Consider the following 24,668-nt stretch of genomic DNA (forward strand, 5'->3'; position numbering starts at 1 on the left):
TGCTGGACTCTGCACAATTGCAGCGTTGGTATAGGAGATATACGAATAGGCAGTGCGCGGATGCAGAGAATACACACTGACATACAGAGAAAAAGTGCCTGCCTAGCCCTCAGCGATTTCAGCTCCTATTGTTAATGAGAAGACATCGATCACTCCCTGGACCACTAGGCAAGTGGGCTATTGTCTGCGCTTTTGATGTACAGTATCACACAAAAGGTTAGCTTCCAGGGCGAGTGGAGGAGGGTGTTTGGATGGTTGCCTAGTATACTTGCCCTGCCTCCTATCAGTAATTATCGTGGAGCAGGAGCGCAGAGAACTATAGGGCAAGGGTGAAAAGAGCTCTGTCTGTGAACTGGCATATACTGCTGTGAAAAGACATCAGTGAAATTATGAAACAGCACAATGACTTGCATAATATATTCTCCATTCTCGACATCTTACAAGCATTGCTGATGCAATTCTGTAGCCTTTCCTCCCCACTCCAAAAAAATTGACTTATCTGGTTTTTGAACAGAAATCTTCAACACCGGCTTGCATGAGACCATTGTCCTGATGGCTGGCAGGGTTAACTGTGCTGTCTTCCATTGAGACATAGTTTCATCAGGCGAGATGTACTTTCAACTTGGACATAAAAGTTTCAAATCAGACTATACTTCTGTATGTTTACTTCACATTTTCATCTCACACAAATGACCCACACTGGGTTCTCTAAATTGCTTTTCTCCTTGCTTTCCACTGCTATATTGGTGAAGGTAGCTTTCGTTTTCCAAGCTGGCATTTCTCCCTAATGAGGTTTCTGTTTCCAACAGCATTATTGGCTGCTTTGTATTAGCTCCTGGGAATGGGAAGTACCATTTCATTCCATCGATGATGTGGTAAATACTTTACAAGACACACATTTCTGAGTATTTACTAAGGAAATGTTGAGGAAAAAGACAGTACTACTACTACTTTGAGAATAAATTCACTTGTTTTTCTTAAATAACTCGTCATGGAAAATCACCCTGCTAGTATCTCATGATCCTCATGGGTAATAATAAAGCTGTCAAGTTGGTTGAGAAAAAAAATAGTAGAAAGCCAGGAGGACTAAATGGAAAAAGATCAATATAGTCGGACATGTACTCCTGCTGAAATTGTTCCTGCAAAGTTGAACCTGGTCAGATCTGAAGGACGTTCAAGACGGTGATGGAACACAACAAACGTTGTACCTTTCAATAAAAGTGAATAACAGCATGACATTTAAACAGCACATTTGAAGGCCTTGTACCCAGTCACAGAGGAAAACTAGACCTCACTTTGGGTTGAAAGCAGGCAGAGTTATGCTGGGAATTACATAAAGGTGTAAGTTATCAGCCTAAGCAAGTGTAATAAAGCTTACAGAGTCAGACAGATCTCGGTCCACAGTGGGTTTACCTTGGGTGTGCAGGGCCTTTAAGATCACATATTATAAACCCTACTTTTTTTCAAAAGTAAGAATATTTGCATCAGGGCAGGACATCTGCCATATTAGATTGTATCTGAAATGATGGGGGGGATATGTTAGTAGGGTAAATGAGGACCTTTTTTCTTTCAACAAACTCTGTGACCCTGAATAGAGGTCACCATTAATGCTCTAGCTGCAGGTATGAAATTCTTCAATAATTAGTAGCTGGTTGAAGTGCACCATGCGAGGAAGAGGGACCCTGTGTGTGTGTGTGTGTGTGTGTGTGTGTGTGTGTGTGTGTGTGTGTGTGTGTGTGTGTGTGTGTGTGTGTGTGTGTGTGTGTGTGTGTGTGTGTGTGTGTGTGTGTGTGTGTGTGTGTGTGTGTGTGTGTGTGTTCGTTTGCGTGTGTGTTTGCGAGTGTGTGTGTGTCATGCATGAAGCATTTTTGTTACGTTAAAACTTTGCCGAAATGCTAATTAGCACTTAGCATTACAATTCCACACTAATTACAGTCTTGTGTAGGCTGAAACATTGACAGAGAGGAGGATTCCATTTAGAATGTGGATGCTCTGCTGCACAGGAACTCTTCTTTGCTGCTCTCTGATGTAACGGGGTAGGAAAGTAAGTGGTCAACTCTCTTCTTGCGGTTGGACCCGCACTGAGACATTAGTCATTCTGAGCGGTGCATACTGCTGAGCAAAGAGCTGATTCAGGTTGTTATAGAACTGTAAGGTATTGCAAGAGGAAGGCAATGACCTTAAAGTCTTTGGCATCTATTGTAACACTGGCTGCGAGTAGAAGTCATGGCGTGGATAGCTTACCGAGTCATTTTTCATCTGCTGATTTTTTCCCCCCACCATTCCTTTAAAACTCGCCACCACAATGGGTAATTCATCACCTCACCAGAGGGATGTAATTCTATGCAATTCATTTCTAGCTCCAGTATAACACATTATTTGTATTTCTCACACTTTTCTATCAAATCTTATTATGTAGTTCTAATGTAGCAATAAGATTAATGAGCAGTGGTTTGATGTAGTCCTTCCGTAATCTTAGCGTTTCCATTTTTTTTTAAACGTCTCAGACCAGGTCTGATTTCACTGCAATGTTAAATTGACTGCCAACAACAAGTGTTTTGAATAAGCTCCCCATTCTAAATAAAGTGACACACTGACATTGCTTGCGGATACAAATAATGTATTTTCTCCATGCGTTTATTATCAAGGACATACAGTAAGTTGTTCTCATTAGAGAGGACGTGTGAAAATATAAAGGCAGATCAGCATTCAGCTCTCTACACTTCTTCCTAATTATAGCACTCAGATACGTGAAACCTTATGACATGTAACCCAATTCATGTTCTCCATGGTTCCTCAGTGTAAACTTAATCACTATAATCAACCATTTAATACCATGGCAATCGAGCTACTTAACATAACGATAACAATGTTTTTGACTGCACCGGTTGTGCAAGATGTCGTCAGTGCCATATTGATAAGCACTTGGGTGATGGCGGTGATGGCGGTGATGGCGGTGAGGGGATTGGATGAGGTCATTTTATTTTCTGTGCAACCATGTGTGTTTTGCGTAAGCTTATGTTACATATTTATTATTTTTGTAGTTTCCTTGTGCTCCACATATTTAGTTACATGCCGCTCTATAATTGGGGACAAGGTTCCCCTCGGGGAGAAAATCAAGTGTTCCGGATCTGAATCAAACATTCATGAATTCATCACCCCTGCTGATATAAAAACACAAGATGGGGAGGTTTAATACCAAATACCATCATTAGTGTAAATTATTATAATTTTGGGTTTAAGTTTAAAGAGATTTGCTTGATACATTAATTATTTCATAGGTTAATTGTTTATCAGAAAGTTTGCAGACCAGAGAGTTGATATGTTTATTATGAATGCATTTCTTCAAATCTACCAGACTCACGAATCACTGTGAGCCTGCCAGTTTGAGGATCATAACAGGAAGATAACTTATCATTTTGACGTTTATCTCTATCTATATCTTTATTGTTGCTACTAAGGTAGCAGAAGGGGCTTTTCTGTTTATCCGGCTGCAATCTGCAATTGTAATAGACACTAGCGCCAACTCTAGCATGCAATTTTTATTTATAACGAGCAAAAAATGTCACACCACAATAGCATCTTTAAAAAGAAATGGTGCCATCTGATTTGACTTATTTTTGCTCCAGCATAGATATAGTATATACTATCAAGCTTTGAATTAAAGTTTGCTCTGTTGGGTTGTTGTACATTGCAGGAGATATTTAATTCTGTTTGAAAACGGTATAATAGCTGTGAAACAGTGCAGGTTCGTTTGTGGGTGATTCCCATACTTCTATCAGAAGTTGGCTTGTCAATAGTGAGCATGGTTGTCTTAGTTCTATTATTCACAGCTTTACACAGCTTCTCTCTTGGTCATCACTTCAAACTCTGCCTCGCATACTACTATAGCTATTATACTGTACAAAATCTGTGAGCTGAGCTCTGTCTGATACGCCCTATACTGACTCCAAGGGCTGCGTTACTGTGTTGTATTATTCGGCTTGATGAGTAGTGGCGGTTTCCCGTAGAGCAGGGGCTTTGCTGGAGCCCTTCAGTCTTTCATTACCATGTGGCTTTTGGAACCGTCATGACTTGCCAACTCTTCCTTACGTCACAAACAAACTATTAATTCACCTTTTGGTTGGGGAGACTGGTGTGTGTGAAAAAGATGAGTCCCCTCTCTGTAGCTGTGTTTTAGAGCAAGGCAAATGTCCTCCTCTGTCCCGGACTCGCTGTTCATAGATCCAGGATCTGTCTTGGATTCTGCAGTGGCAGCTGGGATAGGCGTAGTAGTACTGGCATGTGTGAAAAGAGTGTTAATCAATTCCCAGGCCTATAAGGGGAAAGAGGTCAGCGAAAATGTCTCACATTTTCCGAATGTCCCCGCACACTCGGACAATATTAAAGTGCTGAGCCAGGCCTACTGCTGCCATCATCGTAGCTATTACCAAAGGCAGGAAAGGCGTTGGCACGAGGACTTGGAGGATTTTTTTTTTAGTTGTGTCAGTGCTGGATGTTTTTCCAAGCAGATTTTTCTGCTTAATCTTCAATTTAAATCCGCCCTCATCTAGCTTTCCTGGTCCGGCAAAGCCTTTGGGTCCTGGCAGGGCAGAATGACCAGCTGTGACCCACAGTGTCAACCAGATGAGCCCTAAAGTCTGTGTGTGTGTGTGTGTGTGTGTGTGTGTGTGTGTGTGTGTGTGTGTGTGTGTGTGTGTGTGTGTGTGTGTGTGTGTGTGTGTGTGTGTGTGTGTGTGTGTGTGTGTGTGTGTGTGTGTGTGTGTGTGTGTGTGTGTGTGTGTGTGTGTGTGTGTGTGTGTGTGTGTGTGTGTGTGTGTGTGTGTGTGTGTGTGTGTGTGTGTGTGTGTGTGTGTGTGTGTGTGTGTGCGGGCATGTGCGTTTGACATTTTACAGCTTGCATACAAATAACTTAATTTTCTCCCTGATATTTTTTCATTTATTTTATTTATATCATGCAGACAAAACCAAACCTAGCTGCCTATATAGGGGCAGAGTATCCAACCTGCAGAGATGTATTTGTTCTTCCGGACTAAGGCAGAAGGAGACAGTTTGAGCTCATCCAACCAAACCTTGAGCTCACTATGGGGCTCTTCGATGAGGCCGTGTTGGATTAAGTAATGTACCACTAGCAGTAGCTAATCCTCCAGGGATACAGAATTTTTTTTTTCTGGGCCATAATGGATCCACATTTTATCACTGGTTGAGCCACAATTATAATGATTACAAATGGCCGATCGACTGTCCTACATCTGTCCTCCTCCTAAATTTATGAGGTAACCAGCATAAAGGATGATATGGTTTTAATAGTTGTAAACAAATTCATTGAGCTCTAGTCCCTTGCTATTCCAGGTCAGGCCCACTGTGAGTATTCATCAGCTAGCGTATCGTCATCCTAGTCATATGGGAGGATGCATAATTACATCATCCCGTATTGACTCCAAGGTTAGGCATCATCCCACAACCTTGTTTTCCTGATGGTGCTGTTATGAATAATGAAGTGAGGTAGTTGTTGCTCTCTTCTTGAGCCTTTCAGCTGTTTTGGTTTCAGCATAACAAAAACAAAGCTCGGTTTTATGACAGGGCTGAGCACTGCAATGCTGATATTGTTTCAAGAAGGTGTGGCATGTTTTACTGAATGAGTGATTCAAAGGTTGTTGCTTGTTGCATGCTTGTTCAAAAGTGTTGAATATTGTACTGAATACTGAGCAAAGATCAAATGCCGTCATAGCAGCGCTCACACATTTCAGTTGACATGTGTGACATGTGTGTATCTTTGTACTTTATTATCCCCACTGTTTAGGGACTGTGTTCAAATGATGAGGGGCAGAGGGGTGGGAGGGCATGTTCCCCTATCCTCTTGGCTGAAGGTAAGGTAGAGTTAGGAGAGAGATTAGGAAGAGCCTTTTTCCATTTTGTTCAGCTGTCTTGAGCCAATGCTGTAAATAGACACATGATCAATACATAAAAGCAACATGTATACATAACTTCTACTTTCACTTGTAGCACCATCTCCCAATAACTTTAATGGCAGCCCGATATATTAAACACATAGCAACAATCTTTGTAAACAGTATGACATTCTTTTATATTTATCAGGGAATATATTCCTTTCACCCAACCTCTAAATCCTTGAAATCCATTTAGCAGTTACAGTTGAGCAACAATGAATAGGACTTCCTGAGAGTTTGTAAGTGCCCCTCTGCATGCTCCACCTCTCTCTACATGTTGCTTTTTAAAATCCTTCCATCATTTTTGGCCTTCTTCACAGAAATCATTAAAGTGGGAGACATTTGACAAAAAACGCAGACTGCTGAGCTCACCATCACCAGCCATAACACCGGTAGCCCTGGACACTCATCTTCCTCAAGCTATTTCTTCTCATTGATGTAATGGATGTGTCCCTGAGGGGGCACATGTTTCCTCAGGGCAGGCTGCTGTTGTGCGCTTAACGTCAGCTCACAGACAGCATCCAGAGGCAATGGATCACAGTAGCCTTGGAGCAGCCTTTAAGGCCTAATGTTCTGTGAGCACTCGGGGTATTGATTCACTGTGTTACGTATGATTATAAACACAGATTAATAGACAGTGAATCTTCAGCTCCAGGCAAAATAAAATGTTGGAGGAATGACATTTTGCTGCAGTGTTTTGGCCCCGTGTTTGGGGCTGTATAATAAAGATGTGACAGCTCGACCTCCGATATATAGCATATAGTTCTACTTTCAATTTGTCCCCACAGGAGAAATTTATTTGCTGCTTTTCTTAGGGTGTAAAGAGTGCATTGAATAATAAGTCAACATTACCCCGCAAAGTACTTCACAGCTGCTGTAAAACAATTATTTGACACTTTTACAGCCTGTGTTATACTGTAGAGTCTATAATGTGTCATTTTCTTAACACAATATTGTGGTTGAAATTTTCATATTTTTTATATCTGGCTCCATCACGAAGGAGATTTATTTCCAATTCATTGTTGCCAACTGCATCAAAGGCTGTTAATGATACCTACCAGTAGAAATGCAAAGTGCTGTGTCAGTGCCTTGTCAGCATTCTGCGAGCAGAGATTTGGATGAGCCTCATGTGTCTGTGCCTGATAATACAGAAGCGACTTGTGAGGGTTGGGGTCAGAGATGAGAAGTCTCCCTTGTGAAACATGCAAAACCGCAACTTATCTCAAGCAAACTCAATCCCATTGTCTTATGTTGCCAGGCGAAGTTTTCCTGTCTCGTTCCAGAGATTAAAAAACAAAAAAGGCATCACATCAATTAGCTTTGCTACTTCATTCAATGTCGGCACGGCACTGCTGTGAAATCCCATTTACATAGTTTTACTAATTATTTTCACATTGTGTCAATGTTAAATGCATGAGAGGAAAATAATAGTAATCTATAACTATGGTTATTGTCATCCCAATGGGTAATAAATGCTGTGCACCTCAAAGAATGCTTAAATTCTTCAGGGCTTTACATTTTAGGATTATGACAATTATTTTCCCTGCAAGACATCTCAACTCCTTTTTTGTCCCAGTTAAGCTTTTAACCACCGCTTATGTTCAAATTATTATTGTTTTTATCATTTCTTTCTGCTCAGTACGGAAAATAAGCATTTCAATAAAAAAATAAAACCCTTCAGTACCCATTGTTGACTCTTTAAATTGCTTTATTATAATCCCATCCCTCAATCAACAGCATAGCCCTTCTCCTCCAAGAAAGAATGGAAACCTTTTGGTTGTTGAGAATATGTGGGAGAAAAATTAATACAACAGTGACCTATTATTCTGATAGCCAATCTTGCTCTCATAGGTAGTGTGCTCTTTTACACATACATCATAGCCAGGTAATTACAACATGTGTTCAGCCATTGTGAATTATTGTTTTAGGAACCCATAGAGGGCTGCCACTCAGCAGGGCTGCATTTCAGGGCGTTGTGACTGCACAGCAGCATGTTGACGCTGTCTTCCTTTCCGGTGCAATGACTGATACAGGGATGAATGTGTCTGCTGCCTGCATGACCGACTGAATGCCAGTGTAATTAAAGGTTGGCTGAGGGTGGGCAGTGATGAGCTGTCTGCACATTAATGATAGTTGTCTACTAGTTCTGCTTCAATATAACTCCCACTGAGTGTTAAGCATACATGTCCTCTGCACCCCTCACACAACTATTAGGTGTTTTCCCTGGTGATGCCGTCAGAGCCGAGGGCTGTGTTTTTTCTCTTTTTCGTTAGCAAGGATGTCTCTTTAGATTTGTGGAAACACTTTCAAGTCCAACTTAAATAGAAATGAGTATTTTTTGCTACATATAGTTGTAGATCTGCTCTGTAAATTATATAGCCTATCTTGTTTTCTATTCGGCCAATAATATCTATAACCAAAAGGAAGACATTTTTAGGTGTGTCATGTGAATCTATCAGATGGAGACCTTTTGAGATATGGACATTCTAAATGTTAAACCATATTTGAATCATGTATGCTGTCACTGTCTTTTCATCAGCATGATTGTGATGCTGGCTCACAAGCTATAGGTTTGTTACACAGTGCATCTCCATATCCCATCTCAAACACTCCCTCTCAAGATGACCTATCGCATAAATCAGCCCGTCAAATAAGGTTGTTCATTTGGTCAAGGTTGAGGAAAAACACAGCTATCAAACTGGACAACAAGTTGGATGTACTTTTATAGCCTATAGGTAGAAAGTATAGATCAAAATGGACCATCAGTACATATACTTCAATATCCAAAGGTGGTTTTTTAACTTTTGTTTGCCCAATTAAGCAGCAGTCACGCCACAAAGAGATTCACTTATCCTCATGAATTGGAGGCTTGGTGACATGTGGACTATTCACTGGGTTACAACTGCTGTAGGTTAGCTGGCGAGATAAACGTTAACTCGCTAGCTGCCACGGCCAGGCTAGTGCTAGTTAAATAGCTCTTAAACATGTTTCTTTTTTCTCTCTTCTGTTCTCTTAAGTCTCCCATGTAATTCTGTTAACCATTGCACACAATTTTTTTTTCAATAAAAACATACATTTTCAAGCTAATAAACTTGCCTTCAGTCAGATAGCTAACTGATTCCCTTGTAGGCTGAGCTTTCTGGTTGCCAACAGAAAGGGTACAATGAGATTTGTACCATCAACTCTTGTCTTATCACTGTCTGCAAACATCCCTTTTTTTATCCAACAGAGGAGGTCAAACAATAAACAATACATTATTCATAATAATAAATAGAGGATAATGCAACACAGCTAATAAGCGAAGATAGCTTCTATTGACTCTCAAAGTTCACCAAAGTTCAAACATTGGTGCGGCTACATTTCTCTTCGTGTAATGGTTAGGCATAATCTGTTTGCTGCAAATCCAATTGAATGAATAGATTTTTCTGTTAAATGAAGCTGTTTGAAATCCTGGCTGGCGTGACAAAATCTTTAGGACTATGACTGTAGACTGTGGTGCCTGATTGACATTTGTCTTATCCTTAGGGTTTGAGAAGTAACACGTTTACCACTCTTATTGGTTTGTGAAGCTCTGTGACCATGTCATTTTATTATAGCTCAGCTCAACTTTAACATAAGCAGAGATCTAATTAGCTAGAAAAGTTAAAACACCTGTGTGGGTGTGCAGGAAGACTTGTAGATATGTTTCTCAGAACACGTTTTGATATGACATAGCAAGAAAAGCACAGATGGGATAAATAAAGTTAAAAATGGAATGCAGCCATCATTACCGTTAATCATTATTGTGCTTTTCCTGTAGGACATGCCAAAGTGTCTGCTGTGGAAAAAGGTCTAATAAAGTAGGTATTTTATGGAGTTATCCATCAGTTAACACAATATACAGATTTATAAAGTGACCTTCAATAGACCTTTGGCTAAAAAGACATTTTGAGACATGTGTCCTATCGTCCAAACTGTTAGTTCTGTTGGGAGAAGAATAGGAGATATGAAATAACTGTACGTTTGCCATCCTGCAGATTGATTTGCTGTTGGTCGAGATCACAGTCATTATATTGTTTTTCTTGTGCCTGGCTTGTTCAGTTTGGTTCCTGATAGGCCTCCACAACGTGGCCTCATCATTTCCATAACCTTTTCACCTTTCTCAGCAGAGGTTTAACCAGGCAGAAACAAAGTGGCAGATATACTGCCCACTCCTCAGGACATACCTCTCTAGAGCACATTCACATTACTTTACAGCACTGACACAGTCACAAAGACAGGGTGTTTTAGCCTTGAAATACAATGGACCGTGGCTAATGAAAAACCCCTTGGGAATGGGAGGTCATTTAGAACAGTGAAAAGTTTAAGAAGTATGTTGAGGCACCAAGGTGAAGCGTGTTCGTTTAAACGAAGAACACATATGCACTCTAATCCAAATGCATCATCATAATTAAATGACTTTGTTAATTATTCTCATTTGACAGGATGCTCATTTGGGAGTACATTTTTAAATAATCGCTGTATGTTACAGCTGTAAATGTATGTATGACATCTTTATTTTTAAGTGTACAAAGCGCAGACACCTTCTCCCAGATTTTATGTGATGTTATGCCTCATCCATCCTCTCTCTCTCTCTCTCTCGCTCTCGCTCTCTCTCGCTCTCTCTCTCTCTCTCTCTCTCTCTCTCTCTCTTTCTCTCTCTCTCTCTCTCTCCCCCCTTTGTCTATCTCATTATTGTTGGGGCTGAGTAAAGCAGCCTCAGAGCCCCTGAGCATGAGGCTGCCCGCTGTCCTATCTCCATATTATAGACCAAGGAAAAGGTCAGCTGAACAGCACCTAAGCAATTACCAACAGGACAGGTGGACGGGGAAGGTCAGGGCTCCAGGTAAATACAGTCATGAAATAAAAACTGTCAAAATATGTCAATTGGAAGAGAAGATGAGGGTGGTGTTGAGGAAAATTGCCTGTGCAGATGGTACTGTGCTACATATGGACAGGGTTTAAGTTAAAACAATATACAGTATTATATACAGGACGTGCTGTCACGTCTTTATCAGGCATGAAATTCAAACATTTATAGTATTCTCAGAAAGGACACGTGAGATCAGCAGAATTAGTTAAGGCTTGGAGATTTCAGATCAATAGCGGGATCTGAAGCCCTCCTCAATGGGAAATTGTTTCCGTTTGTAATGGTATCTGCTTTACAAAACCCTTCCCCGGCACAGCGAGGATATTTATGCCCCCGGTTATCACTCTCATTTCCTATATCTTTTTGGGCTTTACAAATGCAGGTGAAACAATTAAGAGAAGGAGGTGGAGGGACAGCAGCAGAAGGGGGGGGGGGGGCCTTGATGAGTCTTCAAAGATATTTATAGTCCCATCACACCATTTTCCTCGGCACAGAAATGATCAAGTGTCAAAAATAAATGTCGAGTAGATGAGGTTCACTCACTTGAGATCAAGGAGGTCCTTGATCAGTGTCATCAGCTGAATCTGTCAAGCAAAAAAAGGGGGGGGGGGGTCAGCAGAGTATATTGGAATGACATAAATGGATGGATTTTATTTTAGGATAGAAGAGAGGAAGAAACAACTGAACATATGCAAAAAGGAGTGAATAGTTAACCAAGCACTGTGAAATAATGGAACAAGTGTCATTGAGTCATTATCATTCAAACAGCGAGTGTATTGTTACAGCTTTGAAATGCCGAACACAACTTCGGTGATTTGTTAGAGAGATTCCTGTGTTTGCAACGTGTCTGAGAGGTCTGGAGTGTGTGCTGGATCATATCGGAATGAATCACCTGTTTTAATAGGCCTGCTATAGCTACACGGCTGCACATACACACACGCTCACAAACACACACGCTCACACACACACACGCTCACACACACACACACACACACACACACACACACACACACACACACTGTGTTATATAAACATTTCATCCACCTGGTGTCGTGAACCTGCATTTATTGTGAATTTCTTCTCCCCCAGATCCGTCAATGCATCATCACAGACAGAAGACAGTGGTGACAGACATGTGCTACCCGACAGAGATATCCAGCCTGATGGACTTTGGCACTCCAGACTGCTCACTAGGCAAAGGTACGGTGAAGCTATAAAAATACAAGGTGTTGCCTTGGTGACAGAGGGATGTGCGCACAGTGATTTATCCCAGCAGTTAAAAGACACATAGCCGTCAGCTGGACTGGGAGTTTAACACTAGAGCAAAGGACTGCACAGGCTAAAAGGGTCAGAACAATCAGATAACAGCTTTCGGTACCTGTCCTCGAAGGGCCCTACAGTTCACTGCAGACTTTCATCGTCACACCTGAGACTTGATTGTTATCTTGCCAGACGAAAGCATTTTACTTTGCAAACGGCTTTAAGTCTGATGCAGCTCTATTGAGGTTCATTATGCTAGAATTGTATTGTGATGTGCAAGTACTACGTCACAGCAAGGCCTTCTTATCTTTTCCAATCACTTGCATTAGTTTGAGAAAAAAAATGTATCAAGAGGCTCAGAATAATGGTGTCTCTCAACCAATCATGTATACTATTGTAATCAAACTGACCAGCCTGAAATAACACTAACCACAAAAGCTCTTGATCATAAAGTCTATCGATTGCATGTAAATTGTTGCTTAGGCCTCGTGTCCATTTCTTGCTCTCACCATAATGGCCACTATTATCCTCAATAGTTTTCATGCTGAGAGCAAACCAAGGCTTCTGCACAGGAATTGTATTTCCAATTTTTTTTAAATGATTTTTATCCTGACCAGCTCCTTGAGGCTGGCAGGGCTCGCTCAGCGGCGAGACAAGACTTATCTTGTGTCATTTCCATCAACAATGGGCAGTGGTGACCTTCGTCTCCCAGTGATCATTGCTTTCACCCTCTTTCCTCCTCTTTTTTCCCCTCCTCTTCTCTCTCAAGGCTAGCTTATATTATAATGCTGCTTGGTCCCGGCTCTCTATCAACACTGCCCAGCACCGATAATGCAAACCGACAGGTCAATCGCGTGCAGCTGAGAGAAGGGACGTTGGAGGAGAGCAGCGGGTAGAAAAAAAAGGATTTTAGGATTTTTTTCTGGCTTTAATGTGAGCAAAGCAAATTAATGGCCAAGTGATACAGGGAGTTAAGCTCAAAGAATAAGGACACTGTGGAATGGAAAATGTCAGTCTGAAGACCTGTCAGGATAAAAGCAATGCCGTGAATAGGATTTAGTGTAGCTGAGAGGCAGGCTACAGCATGACCTTGGAAATGTGAAGTGCTATATTTGGTCAAAATTTGTAAAATGTTGTAGCTCACGGGACAAGTTAAGATGTGCATATTCAGGCAGGTTCGAATTTGAATCAAAGTGGGTAGAATTAGCAAATGTAAAAGTTGTGAAATGTTGTAGTGGTGAGACTACAGAGATGGCTAGCGCATAAAAAGATGGACTAGCAGTGCATGCTGCAAGTTCTGCTTGTAACGAGGTGTTAATTATATCCACTATAGAAGAGTTATCGTTTCAATCTTTTGTCTCAGCTGAACTCTGATCAGTCAGAGAGAAATGAGCCTGACAGTAATCCTTGAGGTGTCAGCGTTTGATTGACAGATCCATTGCCTCATGTGACAAGTATCTGGTTAGAGCCCGTCGGATCTTTGGATGGAGCTAAAACACTCAGCATCAACCTCTGACAGGCAGGATAAATGGCATGCCCGCTCCGAGCCGCTGTCATGTCTTTAAATTCACACAAACACAAACACACACATATTATGTTTACACTTGTGCTTTTGTATGCCAAACTGTTACTCAAGTGCTCGAAAAACCAAAAATTATATTGTAAGTTTATATCCAGCGGGGCTCAGCAGGCTGAATTAATTCAGTAACAGCCCTATCTGTTTTCCTCGTAACCACCTGTACCTGCCTGAGGGCTTCTGGCCTTAACAGCCATAACTTTGTTTACTCTGTAATTGTGTCCACACACATCGGAGGGGTCCATCTAACATGACACAGGCTGTCCTTTCTTAGGCCCAGAGGCGGAAGAGAAGTCCACTTAAGGGTCAAAGATAACAAAAGCTCTTAAATAAATAAATAAATAACCCAATATCAGAGTGTGGAGCTAAGGCAGGCTGCTTCCAAACATAGACTTCGTATCACTTTACAGCTGCCATGATCCACTCTTTGAGAGCTTTTATATTGAAGTTTACATGTTTCATTCCAATTTATATCCCTTCCTCCTCTGGTCAAAGCACAGGCACATTCACATTCCAGTAGCGAGTGATGTAAATTCATGCAGTAGGATTCAGAAGCATGCGTGGTTCAGAGGGAGGGTATAGTAGGTGTGTTGTTGTCTGTTGTTCAGTGTAGCTCTCTGCCATCAGGTGGGGTGAGAGTTCCACTGACTCACCTGTGGTTTGTTACCTGAGGCTTGAGGTGCAGTTTGTATTTCCCTTCCCCCTCATCCTTGCCTGCACACGGGGAGGGAGGTGAATAGCAGGAGCGGACGTGGGTGAAAGTTGTTAGCTGCCTCCGGGCGTGTCACTAAACAGGTACGAGAGACAGAGAAGCACACACACACACACACACACACACACACACACACACACACACACACACACACACACACACACACACACACACACACACAGAGGAACAAGGACAAAAAAAGGAGCAATTTGAAATGTATCTGAGTGGCTCTCGGGAGACGACTTCCTAGTAACCTGTCTGGGTGGAGGTGGAGCCTGAGAGAGCAGCAGGGGCTGGGAGCGGCCGGCTCTGGAGGTGCATTGAGTGTGTCGGTGTGTTGAATGGTGTGTGCACTGGTATCTGTACGCATACTGTACGTGTGTGTTTGTGTGTGTGTCTGTTTCACGGTTTTTGTTTTTTTCACCTGCTATGAGAACTCAAACCACTGTTGACAGTGGAGCCGAGTGGAGCCTGTGCCGAGGAGGACATGAGGTCTGAGAAGGAGGAGGGGAAGACCGGTGAGTGACAGATAGAAGGGGAGACAGAGAGCGAGGAAAAGTATGTGTGTGTGTGTGTGTGTGTGTGTGTGTGTGTGTGTGTGTGTGTGTGTGTGTGTGTGTGTGTGTGTGTGTGTGTGTGTGTGTGTGTGTGTGTGTGTGTGTGTGTGTGTGTGTGTGTGTGTGTGTGTGTGTGTGTGTGTGTGTGTGTGTGTGTGTGTGTGTGTGTGTGTGTGTGTGTGTGTGTGTGTGTGTGTGTGTTTTGGAGTAACACTATAGGCCATGAAAGCGGCTTAAGACGACTGTGCGTGAGCGGGGTTCAAGTTCACGTGTGTGTATGTGTGTGATATCCTGCAATGATTGTATGAGAGGAATTATCTCGAATCTTTCGACAAAGTGTTCAATTCATGAAATATGATACATTTTCATAGAATAAACTACCGAACAGTAGGTGAGGCAGGGCTGCATTAATGATTGCATGTATTATTGATTGATCTCTTCATTTCCCACCTAATCAATTAATTGTTTTGTCCATTAAAAGTCAGTTAGAAGGGAAAAGTGCCCAGTTCCCAGAGCCCATCTAGATATTTTTAAAGTGTCTTGTTTTTTCTTGGAACACAAAAAGCTTTCTGACGATCAACTAATGGATCGATCGCTTTGACTCACTTTGAAGTACTAAAAAATAAACCAACCTCAACCAGCTGTTACACTGAAAAGCTTCTTAGAGTAGTTATTAATGGATCAATACTAATTATATTATAACCCATATTTGGTGATGAAATGCATATACTGTAATGATGTAAAACGTTGAAAAGGGTCCATATTACATAATTATTATTTTTAATTTTGATACTTTAAGTTTATTTTGCTGAAAATGCTCTTCTGTACTTCAGTGAAATCATGAATACAGTATGTTTACTTTTAATCTTAGTAATGTTTTATAGTTTGTTTTACACTTTTCTACATGTATACTGTATGTTTACATTTAAAATACTGTGATTTTAACTGCAGGTTACTGTACATCTTCTTTGGCACAGTACTGTAAGCGCTGATCTGTTCCATATCCCATTTCATTCTCATTTATCGTTTTACTTAAGATAAGAGCTCAATACTGACCTAGATATGAGATGTTCATATGGATTACATTTTTATCTGTAATCTTCTGGAAGCATTTTACTATAATGTGGAATTTAGTCAGATACTGTTCAGTTTGACAGACTTTAGTAGCTAAGTAGACTAAAGCTTGCTTAATCTGGGCTTGTAGAATATAGCACTGATGGACAATAATATCTACAATGGCTCTTGTGAAAAGATCTATGTGAGGGCCAGACACATAATTAAGTATATGTAGATGCATTTGAGCTGATTGACAATGCTTTAGGGAAGCTATAGCTATTTGAATTGAATACCATGGGACTGACTTTGTTCGTGAGAAGTTTTCTTTTTCAATGTCTCTGTGTGCCTGTCTGTGTGTGTGTGTGTGTGTGTGTGTGTGTGTGTGTGTGTGTGTGTGTGTGTGTGTGTGTGTGTGTGTGTGTGTGTGTGTGTGTGTGTGTGCGTGCGTGCGTGCGTGCGTGCGTGCGTGCGTGCGTGCGTGCGTGCGTGCGTGCGTGCGTGCGTGCGTGCGTGCGTGCGTGCGTGCGTGCGTGCGTGCGTGCGTGTCTACACATCCATATGCATTAAATAGCAATAAGTTTGATACTCCTGTGTTTTGCGTGATCCCCACTGCGGCCGATGCCCACTGAGGTCACCACACAAATTTGCCAAAGATAATGAGTTTGACAGATTGCACTGCAACAGACAGATGGTAGAGAACTATAAGCTTTACACTCACAGCTTTGTTGTAAATTCCTTCTCTTTGCGACCATAAGAAACAACATGTGGCACTATTCCATCACTTTTGGTTATGTTTTAGTTTTCAATATCATTCCTGATCAATATCTGTGTTAGCCATAGCTATTCTCAGCTAATCAAGAACCATTATTACTTTCATAATCGCTTTAGGTGTAGGAATGAGATTAAAAATTAGCTCAGAACAGGCATTTATTGCCATAGTCCACATGATTGAAACTTCCCAGTCAGGCGTTCAATGTTTCCTACACTAGCTTCAGTTCTCGCTCCGGCTGCAGAAAAAGGCGCCTTATGGAGCTTGTGGGACTATTGCCATGCCCCGGGACATAAGGGAGGTCATGTATCAAATCAGGTAGATTTCCTAGTTCTACACACACACACACACACACACACACACACACATCCTACTGTTTCTGACAGATGTTGTTTATCCACAACAGAGACAATATTGTCCCTTCAAAAACAGGGACAATAGGCTCTATGGCATTTTGATCCTCCTGTTGTTTGTACAAGTTGGTTGACATAATGGACTGCGACCAGCCAGCGTTAGGTAGAAACTAAGGTCTAATTTAAGTGTTAACTCTTATGAACTTACAGACTTTGACTCAATGCTCCCCAGCTAAGCCAACAGGGGCTGATGACTGTGTGAAATCAGCAGGAGTTTGGGGTCTCTCTGACGGACCTTTTGAGACCATTTTGAGCCACAATTTACATGGTGGCAAGATGGTATCTTCCAAAAATGTTGGTTTGGTCAAATTACCTTATGTTATGCGGAACCTTTAGAAAAGTAAATGGCTCGACCCAGAAATTGTTCAGCAGATAACCTTCAATACAACCAAAACATAAGTTTGTGTATGGTTCAACAAACAAAATATAACACGTTTATTGGGGAACTTTGATAACTCTCAAATTTTAGGGCCGCTATGTCAGCCAGTTTAGTTTGTTTAGTTCCTGGCCAATTCACTTCATTCGATTGTGAAAGTGAGGGTATGTTTTTATAAAAGCCACCCCTTTCAGAAGCATTAGTAATCCAAGCAGCCTTATTCAAGTTCTCAGTGCTCTTCCAGTGGCACATCCCTGGCAAGGTGCCTAATCTGCACATAATAAATGTGCGAATCAATTACAGCTATCTGCACTTGACATCCTCGCACTGACCTCAGTTGTAATGTAAACCCACAGGCAATTAATTAATGAAAGCTGCTCCCAATAGATACTGTATACTTGCACAGATATACTGTGAGCCGAGCACACGCAGATACAAACACATAGAAGAAAAAATGTACATTCATATGCAGTACACATATACTTGAATTGTATTTTCTGAAAGTATTCTTTAGGCGAGAAACGGTGAAATGATCAACATATTTCATAGATATGCTGAACCAGAGAGTAATGTTTTGTCCGCAGACCCTATTGAATTACCATTAAGTGGAGAATACTGTGCTCAGGTGAGAGCCAGCAACATGCATTATTTATACCTCCATGTATTATGGAGAGGCCCTGAGTAGGAAATGGACCTGACCCCTACATGCACGGCCTTTTCAGCATGCAGGAAGTACAGTGCTTAGAGTCTTGTTTTGTCCAGGCATCAGGAATTTGGTGTTTGCCCCGTGTTCTTTTCGATCTGCTGTATCTTCTCTATGAAATGGAGGGTTGTCACTGATTTTACTGCCTTGTGTAGATCAAGCATATCTGTAACTATACAACCCACACATGATGTCTATACAACATATGTTCCTTTACTGCACAAACTCCCCGTCACTACAGTATAAATGAACAATACAGATGCTAAATGTAGAGCTGCCGATGATTAAAAAAATAAAAACACTTATCGCTGTAGTCCACTACTATCACCCACCCTCTCCATCTTTCTCTTCCTCCGGGTCTGTTTTTTCAGATTTGGGTTTGATGCTTATTTAATGCTGCTCTCTGAGTATTTGAGCTGTCTTTGGGTATTGTGTTGTAAAGAGAGTCTCAGGATCACTTTTTTCTTTTTCAAGAACACTTCAAAATAGGCATGTTTACAATATGTCGTGTAAGAAAATTTATCATTTATATTACGTTTGCTCCCCTTTTTATAACAAAACCTTAGTTGTGCTCTGATTTGAGCTAATGTATAATATTAATGTTATCGCTGATGTTTAGCAGGTATAATGTCTATAATAGCATGTTAGCATACTAACATTTGCTAAATAGCACTTTTTTGCACTTTTTTGGACAGACTGACATTCTAAAGTGATGGTGATGCAAACTATAAGACAGGGCATCACCAAGGTGAAATCATCCAAAGGAGAACATCTGGGGAATGTCTGTACCAAATCCCTGAGTGTTGAACTATTTTAGTCTGGATCAAAGTGGTGGACTGACGGATCAACATTGCCATCCCTTGTCTCGCATCAATATACCCCAAAAATACATGGATCTCGTCATATCTATATTAAACACATTCTCTCCTGCAGCATAACTCTCTTGAGACAGACTCCAAAGCAGCACAGATTATTAATAAGATGATATCTTATCACTGGTTAATACATAACTTGCAGGGTTCATTTCAGTCCATCCATGCTCTATGTTCCTGCTTGTCAAGGCTACACTGTCACCTGCATGATGAGTTTAATCAAGAGCTGGAGCAGACTGCTGTCCTCTCCCAGAGCAATCTCAACTGATCTTTATTCTGTAATTAGTGCAGGCCGGAGCTCAGCAGACATATGCTCCTCTCATAATACAGTTCAGAAATGACCAGCTGTGAACAGAAGCACACCCTCACAAACACACACACACACACACACACACACACACACACACACACACACACACACACACACACACACACACACACACACACACACACAAACATAAGTCAAGTAATTCAGTCGTAACAGGGGAAAACAGTTTTCCCTGGACGGACTAATATAATGATGCATGTATGCTCATAACTGATTAGACAATATTACCTATATGACATCAAAGCTGCTGTTTACCTCCTGGTGTTAATTTCCCAAAATGCACACTGGTGTACAATGTGACAATGGAGAGAAATTAGTTGGTTTTTCATTCCTGCTTCATCCGCGAAATTTGGTAGAAAAGGTAAAGCTTTAACCTTGATTAGTTATATCACCTAATGAATCGATTTTAACCCGTCAGCTAAAAGTGTAATAGACCTGCGGATGTAATTGCACAGCAATCGAATAAGCAATTATACAATACAAGATAAATCATGCAGATAGAAGATGTGCATTTATTGGGGTGTGAGTCTTTCTGGTCATTCCACCAAGATGCTGTTTCATTGACGATAAGCTAATTGTATTTGGAAAGCTTAAAAAAAGGAATACTAAAAGCTTCAGGGTGCTTTTCCTGTAGTTGTCGGTATCTTTTTATGAATGTTGTCTAGTCTCAATATTTAATTTGTGTTTTACTGCACAGCATTCAACATAGATCACATTAATGTAGAGTCCCAGTTATTTTGCTTCTCATGTTTTGATTTGGTCACAAGTTGATAGTTTGTGGTTGTAGAGCAGGAATGTCATGAACAACCATGTTCAAGAAGAAAATCATCACAGAGAAATGTGTGACTTATTATGTCATTGAGGTAGTCAAAACCTGTCAGAAGCTGGAGATAATTTGGTCCAGTGTTCATCATGTCAAACGTTGTCACAGAGACGCGTTGACTAGCTTGTTGTCTTCAGTTACGCTGACAGTTTGCGTCACCACAATAACCTGCATTGCAGCTACACACTATGTGATGTTTCCCATTTCATAGAAAAGACTCTGGGCAGGAAACTGTGCTGCGAAACACATTTTTCATTCTATAGGTAGAGTTTATCAACAAGAAGAGCTCATGAAAGAATAGCTTATTAGGATTTCCTGAAGCATTTGAAAGGATTTCCTGCTTGTTTGAAACAACTCTGCCCATATCAGCGAGTTGCAGAAAAGCTTTTGTTGTACTGCTGATTATTCACATCCCCAGTGAACAGGAGACACCTTGATATAGGTGTCCTTATTTGAATATATTTGCTGCAAAGTAACTTGGGTGAGAAAGGTGCCATTAAATGACGTTGCTTTGAGGTCCCGCTGTATAGATGCACTCCCCTGCAATGCTACAGCACCTTCTGTAGAAAGCCATTACTGTTTCCATCCTTTCGCTTCAATTCTCCTAAACCTCCATCCCCTCCTACAGATAGCATATTTTATAGCTGTGCACCAATACCGCAGGGGGAGAAGAAAGCAGGGAATAGTCTGCAGGAGCAAACAAAACCTCCTCATGCTCTTTTTCCAAATTATTCTTATTTTGGAAACTGACAATTGAAAACCAATCCATGCAGTACTGGTACTATAACTTGTTCACTGATTATGTTTACATTCCCTACCAACTCCTTTAGAAGAAAAGCATTTTGCGCTTTGTTGTTTATGCGGCGCTTGTTCTATGGTTTACTGGAAGCTAATGTAGATCGTGCAGGAGGTGGTGACACTTTAACCACCAGCAGGTTGTTCATGGTCATTTCAAAAGGGTTTTTCAGTCAGGAATACTTTAGTCAAAAGTAGAAGTTTATTTCAATTAGCAGAATACTTTGCAATTATTAATATGGCGGTATGGTTCTCATCCATGATCTCCTCCCCCTCCACGCGCACACGTGGAAAGCTTTTAGGCAGAGAGCGCCATCCCTCTGACCTCCATGAGCTACATGGATTACCGAAAGGTGAGGAGATCTGCAGCAAGGCCCCCCTAGGGTGTAGAACAGAACAGCGTCAATGACAACAGAAATGACATTGATGACAAATACAGTTAACAAGGAGGTGGTGGGGTGGAGGTGGGTTGCAAGAGTTTACAGAGGAAGCAGCATCAGTAGGTAGGCTAGAGCAGCTTAAATAAGGCGCCACTTTGAGTGTACGGCCAATGGTGTGCTAGGGGCGTATCCTGGCTGTCAGCTGACGAGCCCAGATGACAGCCGGCTTGACGTCCGTACCCGGCCTGAACTAACGCTACGCTCCATTTCTGACATTTTGGTTCCGTGGTGACTAAAGCTGATAAACCAGCAGCCCTCCCTCCTGCATGTTACACAGCTGCAGTGTATGTTAATTTGTCTGGTATATACATGTTGTTAACTGCTGCAAGAAAAAAATAAACACCTGACAGGTTAGGACAATGTAAGGAAAGCGATTCAAGTAAAAAAGTGAATGCAACAGGTGGAGGTGAGTTCTATGCTCTTGACTCCTCCAGCGACCAACAACACGGTTTTAATATGAATTGTCCACAGGAGTCCTCTATTTAAAATACTGCTTCGAGAGGACAGTTATGGCAGCCGTGTATGTCTACAAAGAGCAGTAAATATGTCTGACCTTGTTATCCAACTATCGGTTATTGTTCCTGAGAGATGAGAGGAGAGGGAAAGGCAGCAACATCGCCTCTGGCTTCGTCTTGGAAAAAGATTGCCAAGTAGAATCACTCCTAACAGAAATTACACAGATTTGAATTGTCAGGGAGACTGAGGTAAGTGACAGCCCTGCACAGCCTAACACCCCGGGGCAGCTGTCACTGTGTAGCTTTGTGTCACCCTTTTCAATCTTCACTTCGTATTTTCACGGTTTTGCTTTGAAAATAGACATTTATTTTCCTTGCGTTTTATAGGGAATTGTAGTGAAGTTAAATGGTCAGTGCACTCAAATGACACCAAACATATACTTTCTCACTTAAAAGGAATTTAGCCACGCAGATAGTTTTAGTGTTGTTTGTCCAGGTTTTAAGATACATGATGCTGATATTTCAGCTGCTTGTGCGTTGAAGGTAAGTTTTTTAAACAATAATAATTGTTGAAATGTCCCAGCTATGTTTTGGTTGTCCATAGAATAATATTTGATCAGTTTTCACTAAAACCTCAATCTATAAAAGCTGTTCACAGAGTTATGTGGACTATCCAAATGGACAGGGACATTGCTTAGGGATGTTGCTGTTGACGTTTTTGTAATTCAGAACTTAATCATTTAAGCCGAGTAATCCAAAGGTTGACAATCAACAACAAATGTTACAATTTATGAAAATATTCCAAAATATTTCCGATTTATAGTATTAATTGTTCATATTTACTGCTTTTTACAGTTTAATGTAATTGTAAACTAAATATCTTGGAAAAGTAGTATGGACATTTTTCTTGACTTTCTGACATTTTATGGATTAAACAATGAATTAATGCATGAAGACAATGAACAGCACATTAATCAATGATAAGCAGCACAAACAAATGTTTATTCACTTTTATTTTATTGGGGTGGGACTGACATATCATAACCAAAATGATCTGCATTGCTACCTAGAGGATAGCAATAAAACAGTTGAACAAATGTTTATTATTTGGATAAACTTACCCATTTAGAAAGTAATATTAAAAGAAAAGCTGACAATACTCTTACAGTAGGAAGCACTACTTGAGGATAATGGTTCACTTGCTGTTAAATTCTCTGATTGTAAAACAGTTGTTTGAGGATGAGAGACTATCAAGACAGAAGTCAAGTAGGATTCACTGACAACAGTTAGGCGGAAATTGCTTTTAAAATTGAAAAGTGGGTTTTTGCAACACGGGCAATGACTTCAAATTCAGTTTCCCATCCAAACGCAACATTCCCACACAGCCACCCTTTTGCCTCTTTGATAATTCTAGTATATAAATGGGTCCACTTTAGACCTGTACACGGCTCATAGGAGACTAGTTCAGGTCTCTGACCACCGATCCACACATTTCTATGCCTTTCCACATGGAGAAGGAAGCCTCCACTTTCTTTCTAGCCTAATCATAAGCCAACAGCCACTTCGCTCATCCCTCCCTCCCTCCCTGTTTGTGTGTGAACGTTTATGCAAAGGAAAGGGGACAGGAAGTGATGCCCTGCTCCTGACTGGCCTTGATGGACACTCTAATGGCAGACTTGAATTAGACCTTAATGGAATGGGCTTCTTCTCTCATAGCTTGGTCAAAGTCACTGCACAACCACTCAAGAGGTCGGAGCTAAGACGTAAGCAGCATATAGACTGTCTATATGGTTTGTGCGGCTCCTGTCAATTAAGATAGCATGGAGGTAAATTATCTATAGATAGATGGTTTGTGTCTGACAAATAACTGGTTTCTCTGTGATAATTATTTAATGTAAAATGTAAATGGAACATTTCACAACACAGTTTTAATAGAATAACAATAGACCAAAAACGACCCACGGGCTAATGGTTCAGGGGTGATGATATGATATGCTAAGCTACTAAAATATTTATACGTTCTTCGTAAAAAAATAAGAAAAGAAATTGGCTCACTTGGGATTACTGTGAAGTAACAAACAATCTGCTAAAACAGAACTGCTGCTTCCACTAAGATTTTTGCAATTAAACGAGAGCGGGTGGACCTTGGCATCACAGCAGGAGCATCTGATGATTTAAATGGCCGTTTACAGTAGAAGATTAAGCCGAGCACAACAACAAAAAACCTTAAAACATGCACTCTTCTCCCTCAGTGGATCAAAAGCAGCAGCCGGGCTACCCGCGCCAAATTTTTAGGAGAGCTTGTAGGTAAACAGATGAATAAGCCGATTTAGGCTGCAAGAAGGCTGTGGAAGATTGCTCTCTCGGGGAAACAAACTCCTTTTGTCACATGCAGCAAAGAGCTGCCCGGTGTCTTTCTGTCAGAGACCGATGGACTGTCCCTTCCTCTCTTATCGGAGCTCCTGCAGGCCTGTGGAGACCTTCTCCCTTTCTTTTTTTTCTCAAAGTCACAAACACACTTAGTTTGTAGTATGCACACTTGCTCTTACATTTTACATCATTTAAACAGAGCCTCATAGGGATCTGCGTAAAACTAAGGACACGCTACTTTTTCTACTTGTTATATTTTTTTCAGCCGTGCTACCTTTGTGTTTGTTTGTGCATCAGGTAGACCCACCACTTTGTTTCAAACAT

General features: G+C 41.1%; 1 protein-coding gene across 3 annotated transcripts in view; it reads left to right on the forward strand.

Annotated features, from left to right (window-relative positions):
* The window catches only part of LOC307249140 (kazrin-like), a 57,117-nt gene that overhangs the window by 23,499 nt on the left and 8,950 nt on the right, over positions 1–24,668 (forward strand). Inside the window, exons 1-2 of one of the 3 annotated variants that reach the window (XM_080025775.1) lie at positions 14,518–14,719; positions 14,822–14,905. In XM_080025775.1, coding sequence (XP_079881901.1) covers positions 14,875–14,905 — 31 coding nt within the window. In that variant the 5' untranslated portion in view covers positions 14,518–14,719; positions 14,822–14,874. Of the gene's footprint in view, positions 1–11,928; positions 12,040–14,517; positions 14,720–14,821; positions 14,906–24,668 lie in introns of those variants that run through there. The other 2 variants (XM_080025776.1, XM_080025774.1) reach the window with 2 other exon arrangements.

Source organism: Ammodytes marinus (genome assembly GCF_949987685.1).
Source record: "Ammodytes marinus genome assembly, chromosome: 4".
Classification (NCBI taxonomy): Eukaryota; Metazoa; Chordata; class Actinopteri; order Uranoscopiformes; family Ammodytidae; genus Ammodytes; species Ammodytes marinus.